At 35.6% G+C, this 20546-nt stretch overlaps 3 protein-coding genes and 2 long non-coding RNA genes across 5 annotated transcripts; 2 read left to right on the plus strand and 3 right to left on the minus strand.

Moving 5' to 3' along the window:
• The first annotated feature begins 6930 nt into the window (after nucleotides 1–6930).
• LOC124436457 lies at nucleotides 6931–8958 on the plus strand. The gene has a single exon (XM_046986389.1). The coding sequence runs from the start codon at nucleotides 7129–7131 to the stop codon at nucleotides 8827–8829; it is 1701 nt and encodes a 566-aa protein (XP_046842345.1). The 5' UTR covers nucleotides 6931–7128; the 3' UTR covers nucleotides 8830–8958.
• A 646-nt stretch (nucleotides 8959–9604) lies between these two features.
• Nucleotides 9605–11536, plus strand: LOC124436097. The gene is given in 4 exon segments (XM_046986024.1): nucleotides 9605–9615; nucleotides 9876–10009; nucleotides 10110–10699; nucleotides 10702–11536. Coding segments are annotated over 4 exon segments (1476 nt in total). The 3' UTR covers nucleotides 11443–11536.
• A 41-nt stretch (nucleotides 11537–11577) lies between these two features.
• LOC124436098 lies at nucleotides 11578–12877 on the minus strand. Its single transcript, XM_046986025.1, has 2 exons — nucleotides 12837–12877; nucleotides 11578–12751 (listed from the first exon to the last, which is right to left on the minus strand). Exons 1-2 carry the CDS (start codon nucleotides 12875–12877, stop codon nucleotides 11578–11580), a joined length of 1215 nt encoding a protein of 404 aa, XP_046841981.1.
• Nucleotides 12878–12918: 41 nt separating this feature from the next.
• On the minus strand, nucleotides 12919–13149 carry LOC124436459. Its single transcript, XR_006945356.1, has 2 exons — nucleotides 13116–13149; nucleotides 12919–13000 (listed from the first exon to the last, which is right to left on the minus strand). It is a non-coding gene; the product is annotated as an uncharacterized LOC124436459 (long non-coding RNA).
• A 64-nt stretch (nucleotides 13150–13213) lies between these two features.
• On the minus strand, nucleotides 13214–13520 carry LOC124436462. Its single transcript, XR_006945359.1, has 2 exons — nucleotides 13408–13520; nucleotides 13214–13325 (listed from the first exon to the last, which is right to left on the minus strand). It is a non-coding gene; the product is annotated as an uncharacterized LOC124436462 (long non-coding RNA).
• Nucleotides 13521–20546: the final 7026 nt, after the last annotated feature.

The following is a 20546-nucleotide window of genomic DNA, read 5'->3' on the forward strand; positions in this document are numbered from 1 at the left end:
AAGAATATTAGAAATCAGGAAGGAGTGAATGATAAAACGAATTTTTAAAGTTTTTCACCCAAAATTTCTTTGTGGCATCCATATTTGTGATAACCGGTTCCAGACCTCTTCGTATATCTTAATAGAAATCAATGTGTAATGTATGATGACAGGAAATTTTCCTGCTAGACAGAAGAAGCAGGACCAAGAGCTGCACAAATGATTATTAAGTACTTTCGAGTTATTTGTTTTGGTTTCATCTTTAAGGACTTGTCAGTGCCCTTGAAGTAATTCTTGATTTAAAAAATTTTTAAGTGCTGTTTATATTAATTGTTCAATTTCAAATTTTCAAGTGTCCTTAAATTGATTTTTAAATATCTGATATTGATTTTTCAATATACAGACCTATTATCAAATCACCACAGGTTAAAACTTAATCATTGGTGAATGCAGTTGGATTAAACTATGTTATCTTTTTTCTTTCTTAACAGTGTGGTGTTTTGGCTTGACTTCTCTGCGTTCCACAGATTTTCAATCATTTTGCATACTAGATTGCTATGGATAATTGATTTCATAATAGAACATGCTAAGTTCATAACTTTCTGAGATGGTTGAATACTTTGTTTGCACTTGTGTATATAGATTGGCTGAATTTTTTATTGCGTCTATTCAGTGCAATTGTAAGTGAGTTTTGAAAATATTACATGGGAATAATTGAATCACGATGCAACTTACACTTTATTAATAATGCAAGTAAAGTTCACTACAATTTTAACAACTAGAGTTAGTAGGGTTTACATATAAATATTTAATTCTCAATTAAATAGTGATTGATAAATGCTGCGTAAACAAATTGTGAAATGTGCGTTGTTTTGTGATAAAGAATTGAATCCTGAAAAAAGCTTTAAGGTCTTTTATATAAGACTTAGTACATGTAAGAAACTTTTACTTGGATACTGCTTTGAGTAGCGTATTTTCCATGGTGAATGACAACTACAGAGTTCTATGAATAACTGTTAAAAAATCAAAATTAAGATATCTTTAAAATACATGGCACGATGTATTTCCGTGCAGACTTCTCATAAAGTGCGAAGTATACTTTCATGAAAAGCAAAAGTCTACTTATTAGTTGTGAAGACAAGAAAGAATAACATCACCGTTAAACGGAGTGGTGACGTTTAAGCGCTTAAAACAGGGATACTTTAAAATCCTTATCTAACCGTTTATCGTTCAAAATGATGCAAAATGGAGGCTAGAACTCTCTTTTCTACTGTCACTCTCGGTTTTCTGTTGTTTGATGTTGTAGGTGGCTTCGATAATACAGCAATCAGTGCGTTTCTACCGTGGTTTGTGTACAGATTTTGGAGGTCAGCGTATGATAGTCCACTGCCAGCAATCTTTTCTGCCATGTCTTTACTTATCACCGCTTGAAAAAACTATCATCGCTGTATAACTTGTTCTTCATTGTTTGAAGAAGCTGGAGTCGATGGTCCAAATATTGCATATCTTTTAAAGCATCGTTAAAGAAAATCGGTTTACAGTGATTGATAATATCGTGTTCGGTCAATTTGAGTGGTGAAGAAAATAGAATTCGTTGCAAAGTTATAACGTCTTTTGGTCCCTCGTGTGCAGCATATGTTTCACCAAACAAAGTCTTGTACAGCGACGGCAGGTCTAAAGGGCAACTCTGTCCGTTCGGCTGAATCAACGCTGGATGCTTTGTTTTTGATAAATGCTTAAACAAAGGAAGACTGTCGCCAAAAATAATCTATAAAGCTCGCATTGATTCTTGGATATCATTCTCACTGTTGTGAAACAATATTTTTGTGTCAAGCAAGCTTGCATTGTGGCCGATTAAAACAGTGCATACATCTTTGTTGGTTCTAGCTTTGCTTGCAATCTTTAATGTAGTTCACGAATAGCGAAAGAGCCTCTTGACAGGTAAATGACTCCAACGCCTCATCATCTTTAAAAAATGTTCGTCTTCCATCAACTGTTTGCACTGACAGTTTATTGTCGAAGGTAGCATAATAATGAATGTCCTCATCAGGTAAAATGTATTTGCAAAACTTAATTTGACCTGTTTTGTCGATAGCTGAAAGTTGACATAACTCGGCACCTCTATCTAATGAGGTTGTTTCAATATCAAACACGATGATATTGTATTCTATATTGATGTTGAATTTTTTAATTTGACAACTTGGCCTTGGGATGAAAGCGGAGATTGCTTCTTCATAAAAAGTCAGTATTTCTCTCGGGATACTTTCACTCGCACTGGTTGTAGACTCAAACTGATTCAAGCTCATGGCACTGTCGGACTTATACGTACGTTTTGCCCTCTTGATTTCCTTTTTACGCAGTGCTTTGATACCAGGATCTATATCCAAAGCTTTGAAACGTAGAAGAAATAATAATATAGGCAACGTTGGTCTAGTCCACAGCACTAGCCAGGGAAAATTTATACAAGACCGAATAGACGCTGTTAAATTTTTAATGATAATGAAAGCGACGCTGCTTAATTGGTAATGATGAAAATGACCCTACGGTTGCCCGTATGTGCAATACACAAATAAATATAGAAGTGCGTAAAAAAGATATAAATCTCCAGCAAAAGAATCATAACGAAAATCAAACTAAAGTAAATGGTTTGAACCTGGGAGCATCGTTATATCCTTGTAAATGTGGATCGTCCAGGTTGGTATAGTCCTGTAAAGGGCTGTTTTTGTTGTTGTTGACTGACGTTTCGACAACCTTAGCGGTAGTCATCTTCATTTGATTCTGAAGAAGACTACCGCTAAGGTTGTCGAAACGTCAGTCAACTACAACAAAAACAGTCCTTCTCAGGACTATACCAACCTGGACGATCTACATTTACAAACATGAAAATCAAACTAGGTACAAGTAAATAAGGAACATTTAGCGTTAATTTTTGAATAATACGCGACAAAAAGTATTAAAAAACACGACTAAATCTTTTACTTGCGTGGAATGTAGAATCACCAGATATAGTTTGATTGCAAAATATAAAGTTGCATGTGAGAAGATTATGGATTTTGTGCGACGTTAGGTGTAAACGATACATGTTCTCAACTTGGCCTGCTTTCACAAACCAAATCACACACATGCGAAGCCGATTTTCTTGACACGTGTAGCATTTGGCGTATTCAAACTTTTCCATAAACGATTTTTTCGACTCTTACAACTAGTGTGAACTAGGCTTAAGTACTTTTCAATTTTTTTAAATTTGATTTTGAAGGACTTTTCATGTGCTCTTAAGATGACTTTCTAATTTAAAAGCTTTTTAAGTGTCCTTTAAATTGATTTTTTCGAACTAGAAAGTTCTTCTTACTGGAAAACACGGGTACGGGTACACCGGTAGAATATGACGGGTAGATTTTAACGGGTAGATTTTGACGGGTAGATTTTGACGGGTAGATATTGACAGGTAGATTTTGATGGGTACATTTTGAAGGGTAGATTGTCACAGTTGTTTATTTTGATGAGAAATACAAACACACGAACATATACAAGGAAATATATTTGCAAATTTCCAATGTTTTTTAGAGAAATCTACTCGTCAAAATCTACACGTCAATATCTACCCGTCAAAAATCTACCAGTAAAAATCTACTCGTCAATATCTTCCCGTCAATAATATCTACCCTTCAATAACATCTACCCGTCAAAATCCACCCGCAACCGTGTACCCGTATCCGTGTTTTCCAGTTAATCGAAAAGTTCTTTGTTTTATGTTAATTTCTAAGGACTTTCAAGCTCCCTTAAATTGATTTTCTATAATTTAAGGACTTTTCAAATGCTCTAAGCATCTGCACGAGCCCTGAATAGTAATACTATCTTACCTATATATCATATTTCTTCTATATGATGATGAGGAACTTTCAAAAAAAGCTGTCTATAAAAGTGAAATATAGCTGCATGAATTGTTTCGTTATAGTGAACCAGCGTGATTTTTTTTGCTCGGTGAATTTTTCTTCCTTTTTTTTCTAACTTTTCAGTAAGGGCCTATAACTGTTCATATGAGCGTGATTTTTTCAGCTCGCTGAATTTTTCTAATTTTTTTCTCTGACTTTTCAGTAAGGGCCTATGGCTGTTCATATGAGTCCAGACATCCCACTGACCGAGCTAAATATGACCTCGCTTTTATATGAGTAATTCAATCCAGTCTGCCGCGGCGAAATAGCAAAAAAACAATTTCCAAAATGTTGCGGGTTAAAAAGCAACTTGGCACATCCTACACCAACATTTTTTGAATTGTATGGGTCCATTACCGTTTATACCAATAGTTTATACCTTTTATAGTCTATGTTTTTATAACGAATACTAATTTTATATTCAAATAATGAATTCAACATTAAATCATGTCATTATTCTAGCGTAGTTGCTTCTTTTCGGCTTAATTTCCGCTTCTACTCCATTGGCCGCCATGTTTTTAATATCATAATTTCATCTCGGAAAGCGAGAATTCACACGGAAAATTTTCATACTGCCTACATATGACCTCGCTTGCTACAGATGAAATCTAGACCACCGAGCCAGCCTGCCTTCACAGTTAACACAATTAACTGTGACTGTTCGACTATTGTCCACAAGCGCATTAATTTATTTGTAGGGTAGTTTTTAGTCCTGCTGGACAAAAACAGAACGAACAGTAGGTATGTCAACGGTTATTAAGCACTTTCAAGTTCTTTGTTTTAGTTTCATTTTTAAGGACTTTTAAAAGTACCCTTAGATTGATTTTCTATTTTATGGACTTTAGAAGTGCCCTTTAAATTTATTTTTCGATTTAGGGACTGTTTAAGAACCTGTACAAGGCCCTGATTAGTAATGCAATGCAGCACGTTTTTATAGTTTTTTATGACCACGAGAAATTCTAAAAGCAGCCTGCTTGTAAGTCCTAATAAATTTCTTTCAATGTCATTATGATTTGCTATCAAGTAAATGGTTCAATACTTTAGTTTTTAGGTGTGTAAATAGTGTGACTGAAGTTTTTATTTTGTTCATGTAGTGTAATGGGAATTTTATATAATTATATTACAATAGCTCAAGCAAAATGCAGCTTATACTTTAGTAATAATGCAGGTGAATTCCACTAATAATTGTGACAACCAGTTTGAATATTAATACATTTAAATATTGAACTATCGACAGTTCGTGATAAATATACGCTGTGTGGGTTGTATTTAGTTAAAACCAAAATGTAAAATATCCTTCATTTTATATTGAAAACATTTATTTAACTCTGTTCAGGATTTAACTCTTACAGTGATTTATTATCACCAAACAAAGATTGAGTGATTTATTTTTTCCGATCACTTTCTTTTCAATTGTAAGCTCTCGACCGTAACAGTTTCACACTGCTGCACACAATTCAAAAGAAAGTGATCGCAAAAAGTCGATCGCGCGACAATTTACCCTGAATGGAAATCAGCCTTTACACAGCCGCGTTTACACTACAAGCCTTTGCTTACCTAGGACTTATACAATCGCGTTTACACTACGAGCCTTAGCCTTACCTAGGACTTATACAGTCGCGTTTACACTACGAGCCTTTGCCTTACATAGGACTTATACAGTCGCGTTTATACTACGAGCCTTTGCCTTACCTAGGACTTACACAGTCGCGTTTATACTACGAGCCTTTGCCTTACCTAGGACTTACTCAGCCGCGTTCACACTACGAGCCTTTGCCTTACCTAGGGCTTACTCAGCCGTGTTAACACTACGAGCCTCTGGTGCAATTTGAATAACAATAGATTTTTGCATGGGAATTGATTAAATTGTGGCGAATCGCTCATAGCTTAAGACTGCGTTTACACTATACCGGATTCCCACATCACAACATCTTCATTTTCTTTAAAGGGGTAACTGTACGGACTAAAAGCTCATAGATCTAGTCTATTTGACTGTGTTTCTGACTTCGAACAATTTCACTGCATTTTAATATAAAGAATATTCAACCTGCTCCGATACGAATCCGGTATAGTGTAAACAAGGCCTAAATTTCTACCTCTCCTCAGCTGAGCAAAACTGCATCCTGACTGAAGTTCGGTAAAAAATAGACACAGTTCTACTCTATTTCAATGTAGCTATTGGGTAAAGTAAGGATGAAAGAGACAGTTGAGAAAGTTTTGGGGCATTAGCTTTTTGAATCACATCACGAATGGATTTTGAAAAAATTACCGACTAACCAATTGTAAGTTTGATGAAAAAAAAATGAAAACAGTATTTACTTAAATCATTCTATAGTCAACGCCTTGTATTGTTGTCAACTTGTCTTGTTTTCAATTTATATTGTTGAATTTGCTTGGCAACCGACAAACACCTGTCTTACAACGACCCCTTTTTGTTGTAAGACAGGTTTTTAGAGGAGACCTAAATGCTATAAAACCTATTCATAACGTCACCCTATAACGTATGCTTGCGTATACATACTTATATGGGTGATATTGACCAAACGCTGCCATATGCTGGTGCTATATGCGTCTTTGTAACAGGGAGGTTATTCACGAATCGACTTGTGGCATGTTATGTTTCTATCAAGCTTATATCAAATATTCATATAATAATTTGTAAGAACGAAAGATTGATGTCATTGTTAACACCAGTCAAAAAAATATGCTCGGGTACAATGTTTATTCCTTTTTAAAAATGCATGTTCAGAATAGAGAAAGTTCTCGTGAAGATATTAATTTATTTTGAATACCTAAATATGTGGGTGGCGTGAACGTAATGCGTCATTGAATCACACAAAATTTAATTGCATATTGCGTACATTTAAAATAATTTTTATTTTTGCTTTATATTGCAACTAACCGCATAAAATGTCGTAAATATATCACGGCATACGCCAAAAATTACTTTAATATTACTTTGCATATTGAATAATGTCAGTAAGTTGAACACCTAACATACCTGCTAATTTAAGTACTGTGAAGTAATGGAAATTTCAATAGTAGAGTTGTGTAAGTTTCATTATGATTGGTTCAAATTTAAGAATAATGCATAAATGGAAGAAGTATATTTATAATCATCAAAACAGACAGATTAAAGACAAACTGTTTTTGATTTTAAAAATAAAGTAATAGAATCATCTGTATATATTCAAAATTTAAACATAATAACTGAAACATGATTGATGTTATTATTCTTGAGGCAGTTTCATTTCTTGGCGGAATTAAAATTTCAGACATATTTACAAGCGGCATTACTGACTATTTATGGCGCCAGGAAGTCAAGAAATCTTTAAAAGAAATAAAAGACAAATTAGATGGTCTTTCGCAGGTAGATCTTCGTTCGAGTATAGACTTTTTGGAAGAAGGAATTGTTGAACTTTTTCTGTGCTTTGACAAAGTGAAAAATTTTGAATCGAGAGAACGTACAAAAGAAAATAATGACGACATTTCAACGGCAACGTCCAGTTCCAATATGCGTAAAGCTTGGAGAGCAATGGAACAACTCATTCAAGAAAATAAAAATTTAGAGACTGGGTCAATTAGCTTTGAAAATGCAAAGAAAGTATTTTACACATCCCGGGAAGCAGCAACGAAGGCGTTCAACAACGAAAATTTAAGCTTTGAGAACAGAATATTGGCTGTAAAAGTTAAGATCGTGGCAATATTTTTGGAGCGCCTTGATTGCCCAGAGGAAGCCATTGAGTTGTGTTTACAGTATATGAAAAAGCTACATCAACTGGACGAAGTTCGTAAAACGTTCTCACTTCACATCAAGGGTGGCTGGAGAGCAAAATTGAGCAATATAATAGACGACAGAATGAAAATTATAAAACCCGTGATGCTCATCAACCGTCAATTGTATGACTTTATTGCGAGTATCAAATACTATAGTAGTCATGTATGGGATTGGCCAACTATTGAACATGAAGGACTGTTGTTTAACCCCATATTAGACTGGCGAAAGATCTCCACCACAAATTCTTGGGGTGAAGATTTGATTGCATCTCCAAACGAATTCGAATTTGGCTTTTTTATCGGACCACATTTGCGATGTATTATGAGTTGGGATGTTAACAGTCGTGGTGAAATCGTAAGTGGTATTAATAACGTAATTAGTCTTCGTAAGCCATATGTTAATTTAGGAAAGCGAGGTTTTACACTTGATGACGTTTATCATAAATATCCAAATAATGACAATACGTGGATCAGTGCTTTATCAGTGGATCAAGAGGATAACGTGTATGCAATACGAATGGTTGCTTATTTTGATGAAGAAAGATTTGAGAAGTCTTTTCATATTTTTGATAAAAATCTATCCATGAAACATAAAGTGGACATTCAGTCTAGTGTGGACACTCGGGGTTGTAGGTCTCCTTCTATAGACACTCCTGATCATTGTTTGAAGATCTTTAACGATAATGTTGTGCTGCTCGAATCTCTAGTCAGGCGTAATGATTACCCTTGGACAGGTGAAGTGTTTATTCATGACAAGAACGGAGAATTTCGCAAGCGTTTTTTTGCACAAGATTATGTGGAAGCATTGGCTATTTCAAACAAAAATGAAATCTTTCTAGCTGGATGTAGTTCTATCTACGTTTACACGATGGAAGGCTCGTGGATTAAGACGGTGACACTATCAATGCAAGAGATTTATGATATAGCATTTCATTTTGGTCAAGGCAAACTTCTTATTTCGAGTTGGCCACGTCGTGCTATCATTTATGATCTTGACTCCGGGGATGAAAAGGAGCTGATGCAGGAATATCCTATTAGATATACTGTAGTCAAAGGGCATCCTGATGAACCTACTTTCTTGGCCCAAGGGCCTAAGCGCATCTTTCGAAACAGGGATTTGTATAAAGTTCTATTCATATAACTTTAAAAATTTTAAACTTCTTGCTAATTTCAAATTTAGATTTACACAATTAAAATGAGAACCATTATTGTTGCACCAGGGGCGGATGTAGAGTATGTCAAATCCGTCGCGCGACTGATGTTTGAAATTCAAAAATTACCTATCATATTAATTAAAAATTCATTAATTATTCTTACTTTATATCGCATTTACTTCGTGATAAAAATCCAGCTTTATTTATTATTGAAAACTAATGACTAATCAATGAATATCTCCTTGGTAACCAGATCAGTGGAATTTTAATTGACCTGGAATAACAGACTGATAAGCGGGGTGGCTTGACTGGTTCGACGGATGAAGGAGTGAGCGCCAAAAACGCTTATTTTATTGGTCAATGGCCAGATCAGTGGACAGTCTGGAATGGTCTCGACTGATAATAAGGGTGGCCGACGTATAAGGGAGTCCAATTGCTATCTTACAATTGGTTCATTTGAATTTTTGTTTTATTGTGATTGGTTTGACGGATTTCGACTCATAGCCAACTGAACTAACATAGTCAAGCTCACTATCTGAATAGGCCTTTTGCAGCTAGAGGTCACGTGCTTAGGTAACGCCATACTGGAGAGCACGCTTTCCTATAAACAATGGCGAGTTTAAGGCAATTTAATATGTAAAGTAAATTTTCTTTGTTTTTGTGGCGATTTCGGCTAGACAACACTAACATGGCGTCGAATCAAGGTATGTGAGAAGCAAAATTTTTCATCAATTCTTTTTCTTGACTTTTTTTAATCGAAAAATGAGTCACAAGTAGGAGATTTGGCTTTCGGGAAGGTATTAATGATTAATCTATTGTATTTTCATGTTTTTATGCATGCTTCTCCAGATGATTCGTGTACCGAATTTCGATTCGATTAGCGTTTGTCTCCATCTCAATTAAAAAATTTTCCGCGAGTTGTAATATTTAAAAAAAAGAGTGATATTTTGTCTGAATGGCGTGGTTGCGTGAGATTGCGTCGAAAAGCGTGAGTCTCACGCCAAAAGCGTGAGACTTGGTTACAATGCGAAAGTGAAGACATAAGTTCTCTTCCTAACTTGACTTTTGCATTTGTCGAGAAGTATGCAAAAGAGTTGTCAGGATGTCAGAGTACCGCAAAGGCCTACATGTTTTTTGCTGAACCTGGATATTTACATGAAATGAAAGGTAAATTGCCAATCATTGTTCGCGTTTTCTTTAGTTACTAAGCTTACTTTCAGAGTGTGATTAATTTGATCTCATAAAAATTTTAATATTCTTTTGTCAGTTACAACCAAGGATGATTTAGCTGTCATAAATGCTCGATGCTATCGATCAATGAAGAAAAATGAGCCTCCACATGTACTTGAAACCAAGATCAACATTGTTAACAGTTCAATTTCTGCAAGGTGTTCATGTGTAGCTGGTGTTGGGGGATACTGCCATCATGTCGTTGGATTGCTGTTCTTTCTAGCCCATTGCAAACAGCTAGGTCTTCGCTCATTGCCCGATTCATTGACATGCACTAGTATGCCTCAAAGATGGAGTGTACCCAGAGGAAAAAAGATAGAACAGAAGAAGATTCAAGATGTGCTTGTCAAAACCAAGAGCAGGGCTAATTTCACCAAATTTATTAAAAGCACACTATATTCACCTTCAAATGTTTATTTACCAATGACAAAAGAAAATTTTGATGATTTTGAAAGCAAACCATTAATAGCAAGTATACTTCCAAGTGAAAAGAACCTTGCAAGTATCCCACTTGTGCAAAGTAAATTTGGAGAAGTTCCTAAAGGATGTGTTCTTTCTTACCAGCAAAAGCTCTTTCAAGACTATGTTATCAATGATTTCAGTTGTACCAACTTTCCAACACTACCATTGGCCTGGCTTCAGCGGAAATGAGATTTAAGAATAATTGTTCCAGTTGTCTCACAAAGCAACAACAAGCTTCTTTAGATGCTATAATGATTACTCAAGAAGAGTCACTTGATATCCAAGAGAAAACAATCACTCAAAGTGCAAACAGTTTGTGGCATATGTTAAGAAGTAAAAGAATCACAGCAAGTAAGTTTGGGATTGTTGCAAGACGGTCGAGGGATTTTGAAAATCTTGTAAAACAGCTCAATCCATCTCGTCATGTCATAACTGCAGCTATGAAAAGAGGCATTGATTTAGAATCCACAGCTGCAATGGCCTATGCTAATGTTGCTAAGAATGGGTCTGTGAATCTACTTCTTTCTGGATTAATTATTCATCCCAGATGTCCTTGGTTGGGCTGCAGTCCAGAACGATTGGTATATGACCTACAAGCAGCTGCGAGTTGTTGCAACCCTTTTGGATTGTTGGAAATCAAAGTTTTCAAGGAAGGTGAAAACGACTTTGCTAATGTTAGATATCTTTCAAAAAATGTGGCTACAAATGACTTTATTTTGAAGAACACTGATATTTACTTTTACCAAGTACAGTGTCAGTTAGCTTTGACAGGTCTTGAGTGGTGTGACTTTTTTAGCTACATAAGTGACACACATTTTGTTTGCAATAGGATTAAATTTAACAAAGACTTTTTTCAAGAGGCAAAAAATAAGGTTGATGGTTTTTATTTTCAATATTTTTTAAAGTGATTGTCGTAAACTTGTGATAATTTTCTACAATTTTGTGAAAATCTCTTTTATTCTCATAGTCATAGTCTGTTACATGTTTTTTAGCTACATTTAATTCTTTTTGACAAGAAAACTGTAATCCAATATTTAGAATTGTTAATTCTTACTAAGATCAGAAATTAGTGGACCTTGGAAATTGGTAAGCAAACATGCAACTGTGTATATTTGATTAATTGACCCCAATGAATTAAGTGGTACATCAGAATCAAAAATATGATACTCTTTTATCCTTCGGATAGCCCTTTCTACATGTATGCGGACACTTGCAATTTCTTTGGTTTTTTGAACATCATTTTGAGTAAACTGAACATTACTCTCTAAGAAGGGGGGAATATTAAGTATTGTTTTCTTTTCTAATAACAGATATTCTATATCAAAACATTTGTCTGCCATTATTGAATCTCCCTCCTCAATTAAATCTAAGATGCCACAACACCTAGTTATTTCTTTATCTGAGATTGCTCCAGTATATAACCCAGATACAAAAGAGACTGCCCCATGAGGAGAGATCCCAACCAAACCTTTAAGGGTAGTGTTGCTTTTATAGCTTGAGTATAATTGTGACTGTAATAATAAGGAGCTGGGAGTTTGTACGAAAATTTCTGTGCAATCTATTATAACTCTAGTACTTGGGTAAAGCCTACGAAAACACTGGGGCATGTAATTATTGACATTTTCCCTAGAAGGCCAGATTACTTGACATCCCAACATGAAATATAAGTAATTGCTCCATGTAACTATTTTTCGGCTAACAGTGGATATATGTATTTTAAATCTGTGAGCAAGGTCTTGCTCAAATAAGCCCAATCTAATACGAACCAGGAACATAAACAACTCGTCTATAACTAGCATGGTTCGTGCTTTTGGACGACTTTCTCTATCTCCTGTAGCATAACAATAGGTCATTCTCTCAGCAGTTGGTTTTATGATTTCATAAAAAGCCTTAATTTGTTCATAAGAAACAAATCCTGTGTAGAATCTGACTATGTCATTGTTAGTTGAAAATCTTTCTAAACCAAATTTGGATAGTGCTAACTCCTCGGCGGCAGCCTTCTTGGTATTTTCAATTTCTTTATGTGCTTGGGCCTTGAATGCATTCATTTCTTCCATAACAGAAGCTGTTTCTTCCTCACTTTTTTTTAATTCTTGGGTTTTCAGAATTAACTCCAATCTTAATCCTTCCAACTCTTCTTGCATTTTTAGCAAAGGATCGACTGTGCACACTTCACTGCCAGTTTCTTCAATTGCATTTTCTTCAGTTTGTGTCTCTCTAAAGCAAATAACATTTTAATCATTAAGAAACAAGGTACAGGTGAAGGCGATAATATAAACTTATTATTGACAATTCCGCATACCCAGTCCAAGTGCGAATTAGTTTTCTTCTTTTTGGAGTCATTGAAGACCAGTCAAATTGGCTGGGAACAGACCCCTTTTTTAATAAACACCGTCCTGCATTATCAGGAGGTAGGTAATCGTCCTCTAAAAAGTGTCTCGAGCAAACCCTTGTGCTGCTTGATATCTTATAAAGTTAAAACAAAACATAGCATTAGTGCGTATTTATTTACAAATGATGCACTATCTAAGATTCACTGAAGAAATATGCAAGAACTTTTTTTATAATAATACAAAGCTACCTTGAAATCAGGCCCTTCGTCTCTTCGTATTTTGCCAGCCAAAGTTTACGGGTTTCTTTGCCGTCATTGGCACTTGGAATGCGATGGGACTTCAGGTCTTGGTGATATCTGGAATCTCCATTACATAGAGGCACACAACAGTGGTAACTTGATCTTTTTTTGGCTTTAAAGTCGCTGAGCACTGAAGTTTATTTTGAACACTTGCGGAATCTTCGAGAATGAGTGAAAATTTACTCCTTTTTAGTTAAAAGTCAAGAAAAAGAATTGATGAAAAATTTTGCTTGTCACATACCTTGATTCGACGCCATGTTAGTGTTGTCTAGCCGAAATCGCCACAAAAACAAAGAAAATTTACTTTACATATTAAATTGCCTTGTACTCGCCATTGTTTAATGGAAAGCGTGCTCTCCAAAGAGACGAGCGCTTAAAGTGGTATTCTGTTTCTTAGCTCGTATCTGAGGATAACCGAGGATTACAAAATTGACAACGCAAGCAGAGTTCCGATTGACTTGAAACAATTATTTTTAAGGTGTTGATGGCTCATTGTATGCTCAGGCGTAAGTAAACAACACGATTTACTACTTGCTCGAGGTAAGTAAAGAACAACTTATCAACGCCTACAGGACGAATTATTTTACAATATTATCTTTGCAACATTGTCTGCTCAGGCGGAGGTAAACACGATTTACTACTTGCTCGAGGCAAGTAGTGAACAACTTATCAACGCCTACAGGACGAATTATTTTATAATATTATCTTTGCAACATTGTCTGCTCAGGCGGAGGTAAACACGATTTACTACTTGCTCGAGGCAAGTAGTGAACAACTTATCAACGCCTACAGGACGAATTATTTTATAATATTATCTTTGCAACATTGTCTGCTCAGGCGGAAGTAAACACGATTTACTACTTGCTCGAGGTAAGTAGTGAAAAACTTTTTAACGCCTACAGGACGAATTATGGAAGACGTGGAATTTATCTTCAAAAATTATTTTTCATACAAAATAGCCAGACTAAAAATCGTAAGATTTCTTGAGGACGTCGCCTCTGTTTTGTTTCAGTGCAAGACACTTCGAAAACAAACACATCACTTGCATTTTAAGCGAGAGCGCACAGACAATGAAGAAAGCTTAAGATGATAAAAGGACCTTTTACGAAACAGATTAGACCTTCATCAAGATTTTCCTCATATTTGTCTTAAACGTATCTCATATTATGTACAGGCTTGATGTGTATTATTTACATGTAAACTCTGTTTATGGTCGAGCTATCCGAAATGCTTACCTATTTTTACATTTCAGTTTAACTAGGTGCACTATTGAGGCGAGACCACTGGGAGAGACGGTTAACGTACTTGAAACTGAAGTGTAGGAACGTAATTATGCGAAATGTGTAAGTTTTAATAACGCGTTTGAGAGAAACAAGAATAGGCTATTCCCATTTTCCTATGATGTTTTTAGATAACTCTAGATAAAACTGTAAATGCACGTTATGGACGTCACTGTAAGCTCTTAACTTAACTATGGGATCCTCTAATGCAATGCTCAGTGCTGTGAGGAAAACGACAACAGAAGTCAAGCCCAGTGGCATGTTCCAAAAGCCTGTATTTAGTCGTAATCTATCAATGAGGTCACACAGCAGTAGCTACAAGTTATCAGCAGTAGAACAAACAAACAAACTCACTCGAAGCAACATTCTGAATTGCATTGTGAATAAGTTTTTACGGTAACTTAGTTGTAGATTTTCAACGGTGTTCATTTGCGTTCATTTTCGCCGTTCAGTTGAAATCGGCAATCTTACTTTTCGTCAGAGGTGAATACATGAACAAAACAGTTTATAATTATTTCTTTAGTTTCGAGGAATTCCTTTAATACATTACTATCATTATTAAATTTAGGGGTTTTACGTAAGTTAAGAGTTTTTTTTATTTGTTGGGGTTCCGTTATTAGTAGGCGTGTAAGCGCATAGATTGCATGAGAAAAGGTAGATGATGGAACCAGCTGAAACGTAAAATATTTTTTAAGGATGAGAGAATGAGCTTTGTAAGGAAATCATGTGATATCTGAAGTGCTACCATTAATATAAATAGTTGTAAATATCTAATGAAAGGGGGATGTTACGTTTGTGCGTTCAATTAAGTATAGGACAATAAAGTCCCAGAGTGTTATAGGATCAGCTCACGGAAAACCGAGAGGAGTTTTCCAACATTTAGATTTCAATTTTCGTTATGAAAGTCTTGGTATTCACAGCGTTCGTGGTGCTCCTTCTCGGGTCGCTCGATCAAACGCAGGCGGTTGCCCCATTTTTCAGGGTGTTTATAGCACTAGGCTACAAGTTGGCTACAAAAACGTACTACGCAAAATGCAATCCGCGAGACTTTCCTTCTCACTTGAATTGCCCTTCAGTCGCCTACGGTTTTGGCGGGAGCAAGAACTCGGCCATAAAAGCAGCAAGATGGTACGCGGATGGTATTGAGAACGGCTGTGGTCGTTATGTTGGTCACTGTCAAGTAAAGAAATTCCTCAAGTAAAAACAATGTTTGTAGAAAATCGGACTTTCAATTTATTTTGCTCACTGAACTGGACAATGAAGAATGAATTTATGTAATGATAATAATCGCAAAATTGTTATTGATTTCCAAACCAATCAATCAATAAAATTTTTTTTCTCTGCACTACTTTTTTGCTATTTTCTTATTTTCAACATTCACATCTGTTTCGAGCTTTGTATGGTGCCTTATTGTGCATTTGGTTCATAAACTAGAAGATGTTCTTTAATAAAACGACAAAAAATGCTTTTGTTATGTTGACCTGACGTATAAAACGACAAAAAATGCGCTCGTTATGTTGACATGACGTATAAAACGCCAAAATATGCCCTCGTTGAGTTGACATGACGTATAAAACGACAAAAGACTCGCTCGTAATGTTGACATGACGTTATGGTAAATTGAACAGTAAACTTCATCAACAGTATGCACATATGAATATTTGCTCCTTCCTCCCCACAATTATTGAGCTGCGTACGGCACTGATTAAGTTTAATTTGTACGATAAGCCATTTCATACGTCATCTCATACAGTTCAGTGTAAAAAATGATTTGTCTATCGCTACATTTTGAAGCTAGACGGTACGTTGAAATTTACAGTTAACGTTTGATGAACACGCAAATTGGAAGCAATGAATAACAGCACCAAATGAGAAAATTAAATAGAAATCTTCTGAAGCTTAACTCAAATAACTGGGGACTTGATTGATAAACTTGTTGATAAATATGGCAGCCATTATTTCACGTTATAACATGTTGGTGAAGGAGCAAGGATATTTTCACCTCCAGGCTCAAACGATAAGACAATCAGTGAGATCCATGTCAAAATGCAAGCCACTAGAATGTTGTAATAATGGCTTTGTATAACACCATTCTTCCTGAGATGATTTTTTGAAATGTTAGAGTGGCCTTTTTTAACTATTATTGCGTACTTCAGAAACACTAGAGAAAAAAGTGTTTATACACAATGTAGCCAATATACAGAGTGTCATCAGAAAAACGGAACCGTACAAACAATTTGTATGCATTAAAAGGAAATCTGCAATAGACAATATAGTCTGCAATAGACAATATAGTCTGCAATAGACAATATAGTCTGCAATAGACAATATAGTCTGCAATAACTATTTGCTCAACCTGGTTGATTAAGTTATACGCTTGTTTGTTGCAAAATATTCGTAGCAGCTATTGGAAAATGTGAATACCTTTTTTGATTGCTCTCTCTAAGTTATTGTCGCTTTGATTTTAGAAAGCATTTACTTATTAGATTTGAGACAAAAATCAGTGCATCAGAGTAATTTTAAATTACTTTGCTTTTAATTTTTAAATTCAACTTTTAAATCCCAGAGGAGCAGAACTGTCAAGAACATTAAACTGTTGTTAACGCTAGTTATATTATCAAAATATTTTTTCTTACTGAATCGATTACTAAGTCAATTTGTAATGGCAGTGTTTGAATACGTTCATTTGTATTAATCTTTTACAACATTTGAAACATCATGGCTTCCATTTCTTTAGTCACTGAAGATAGATTTTCTTCAAATCTCTCCAAAATCGTGAGAAGCAATCTTTCTGCATTCACATAACTCAATTTCATGTTTAATCTTGTCTCGTTTGTTTATCTTCTTGACGCAACGTTCATTAGAACACAACACTGGAGCAAAACCACAATTTTCAACATGTATTTCAAGATCTTCAACATTTATAAATTCAGGACAACCACGACTGGCGTAGTCGCAACTTATCTTAAACTTAGAAACCAAGTTATTTACAAAACGCGCTGGAAGAAGTGTAGCTAGTTATCATGACATTGAGGACATCTTTGTGCATTAACTCGTAGTGGTTCTTCAATAGAAAAACGAAAAAAGATGTGCTCGTTATGTTGACACATTCTGGTCTTTAACGACGTTCATGCAAATCGAACAATGAAAATTTTCATCAACAGCAGTCTTAAATCTCCATTCATCATATCCACTTTCATAATCATTTAGATAGCCCGCCATTTCCGAATATATTTCTGAATAATCTAATGTCTAACTTACTCCAAGATGTAGAAAATTATTTGTTTAACGTCCCGTTTTGCAACTAGAGAAAGCGTTCGAAACCTTCTATAAGATATTATGTTGAATAATCGCAGACGTTAAGATAATAAGACAAATTCGTTCGAATATAAATATGCAGGGCGTATATGTGTAGTACTCAAACATGGCAAACAAAGAAAAGTCCACAAAATTAAGTGCATCGATGAACACAGTTCAAATGATATTGGAACTATTGTCATCAATATCAACAGTTAAATAAACATCGAGATAATCATGTACGAAAACTTCATTGTTCAGAGCAAATGTTCATAGAAAACAAATAGAACGAAAGGGCTGTAAGTCGGAATAGCACGACTTTGCTTCTCACAAAATGCTTCCCAAAATTTCACCGTAAAAATGCCACGAAAGCATCAAAATATTATTCTCATTCAGTCTTTCACGCTCAGGTCACACGACCAATTATTAATAATAATCGTTTTATTGCTAGCACACTCAAGATTCAAATGCATGTCACGTGATTGTACTCACATAACATTCAATAATCACCACATAGGTCATTCCTCACTTTTTGATGGTAAATTTCTTAAATATTTTTATCTATCTAATGTTGTTCAGTATTACAAGTTCGATGCTTTGAAACAAGGAGAGGTGTACCCTTCACTCTTTATGAAAGTATAGTTAGTGACTACATAGTTTGAAACAGAGAGAGAGGTATACCCTTCAACCTCCATGAAAGTATAGTTAGTGACTACATAGTTTGAAACAGGGAGAGGTGCACCCTTCACTCTTTATGAAAGTATAGATAATGACAATATAGTTTGAAACAGAGAGAGAGGTGCCCTTCACTCTCTATGAAAGTATAGATAATGACAATATAGTTTGGAACAGGGAGAGATGTACCCTTCACCTTCCATGAAAGTATAGATAGTGACTACATAGTTTGGAACAAAGTGATGTGTACCCTTCACCCTATATGAAAGTATAGTTTGTGACTACATAGTTTGAAACAGGGAGAGGTGTACCCTTCACTCGCCATCAAAGTATATTTAGTGACTACATAGTTTAAAACAGGGAGAGGTGTACCCTTCACCCTCCATGAAAGTATAGTTAGTGACAACATAGTTTGAAACAGGGAGAGGTGTACCCTTCACTCTATATGAAAGTATAGTTTGTGACTACATAGTTTGAAACAGGGAGAGGTGTACTCTTCACTCTCCAGAAAAGTATAGTTAGTGACTACATAGTTTGGAACCGGGAGAGGTGTACCCTTCTCTGTCCATGAAAGTATAGTTAGTGACTACATAGTTTGAAACAGGAAGAGGTGTACCCTTCACTCTCCATGAAAGTATAATTTGTGACTACATAGTTTGAAACAGGGAGAGGTGTACCCTTCACTCTCCAGGAAAGTGTAGTTTGTGACTACAAAGTTTGAAACAGGGAGAGGTGTAATCTTCACTCTATATTAAAGTTTAGTTAGTGGCAAAATAATTTGAAACAGGGCGAGGTATACCTTTCACTTTCCATGAAATTATAATTACTGACTACATAGTTTGAAACAGAAAGAGGTATACCCTTCCCTCTCCATGAAAGTATAGTTAGTGACAACATAGTTTGAAGCAGGGAGAGGTGTACTCTTCACTCTATATGAAAGCATATTTAGAGACTAAATAGTTTGAAAGAAGGAGAGGTGTACCCTTCACCATCCATGAAAGTATAATTGGTGACTACATAGTTTGAAACAGGGAGAGGTGTACCCTTCACTCTATATGAAAGCATATTTAGTGACTAAATAGTTTGAAAGAGGGAGAGGTGTACCCTTCACCATCCATGAAAGTAATGTTAGTGACTAAATAGTTGAAAGAGGGAGAGATGTACCCTTCACTCTATATGAAAGTATATTTAATGACTAAATAGTTTGAAACAGGGAGAGGTGTATCCTTCACTCTCCAGGAAAGTGTAGTTTGTGACTACAAAGTTTGAAACAGGGAGAGGTGTACCCTTCACTCTCCAGGAAAGTGTAGTTTGTGACTACATAGTTTGAAACAGGGAGAGGTGTACACTTCACACTCCATGAAAGTATAGTTAGTGAATACATAGTTTGAAACAGGGAGAAGTGAACCCTTCACTTTCCATGAAAGTATAGTTAGTGACTACATAGTTTGAAACAGGAAGAGGTGTACCCTTCACTCTCCATGAAAGTATAATTTGTGACTACATAGTTTGAAACAGGGAGAGGTGTACCCTTCACTCTCCAGGAAAGTGTAGTTTGTGACTACAAAGTTTGAAACAGGGAGAGGTGTACCCTTCACTCTCCAGGAAAGTGTAGTTTGTGACTACATAGTTTGAAACAGGGAGAGGTGTACACTTCACACTCCATGAAAGTATAGTTAGTGACTACATAGTTTGAAACAGGGAGAAGTGAACCCTTCACTTTCCATGAAAGTATAGTTAGTGATTACATAGTTCGAAACAGGGAGAGGTATACCCTTCACTCTATATTAAAGTATAGTTAGTGACAATATAGTTTAAACAGTTAGAGGTGTACCCTTCACTCTCCAGGAAATATAGTTAGTGACTGCAAAGTTTGAAACAGGGAGAGGTGTAATCTTCACTCTATATTAAAGTTTAGTTAGTGGCAAAATAATTTGAAACAAGGCGAGGTATACCTTTCACTTTCCATGAAATTATAATTACTGACAACATAGTTTGAAGCAGGGAGAGGTGTACCCTTCACTCTATATGAAAGCATATTTAGAGACTAAATAGTTTGAAAGAAGGAGAGGTGTACCCTTCACCATCCATGAAAGTATAATTGGTGACTACATAGTTTGAAACAGGG

This window comes from Xenia sp. Carnegie-2017, unplaced genomic scaffold (assembly GCF_021976095.1).
Source record: "Xenia sp. Carnegie-2017 unplaced genomic scaffold, XeniaSp_v1 HiC_scaffold_16, whole genome shotgun sequence".
NCBI lineage: Eukaryota > Metazoa > Cnidaria > Anthozoa > Malacalcyonacea > Xeniidae > Xenia > Xenia sp. Carnegie-2017.

Bases quoted from the DNA above. Each gene is read 5' to 3' on its own strand.
- LOC124436098 (XM_046986025.1), bottom strand. From the start codon at position 12,877: ATGACTCCAAAAAGAAGAAAACTAATTCGCACTTGGACTGG. The intron at 12,752-12,836 runs GTATGCGGAATT...TATTTGCTTTAG, and splicing joins CTAATTCGCACTTGGACTGG to AGAGACACAAACTGAAGAAA.
- LOC124436457 (XM_046986389.1), top strand. From the start codon at position 7,129: ATGATTGATGTTATTATTCTTGAGGCAGTTTCATTTCTTGGCGGAATT.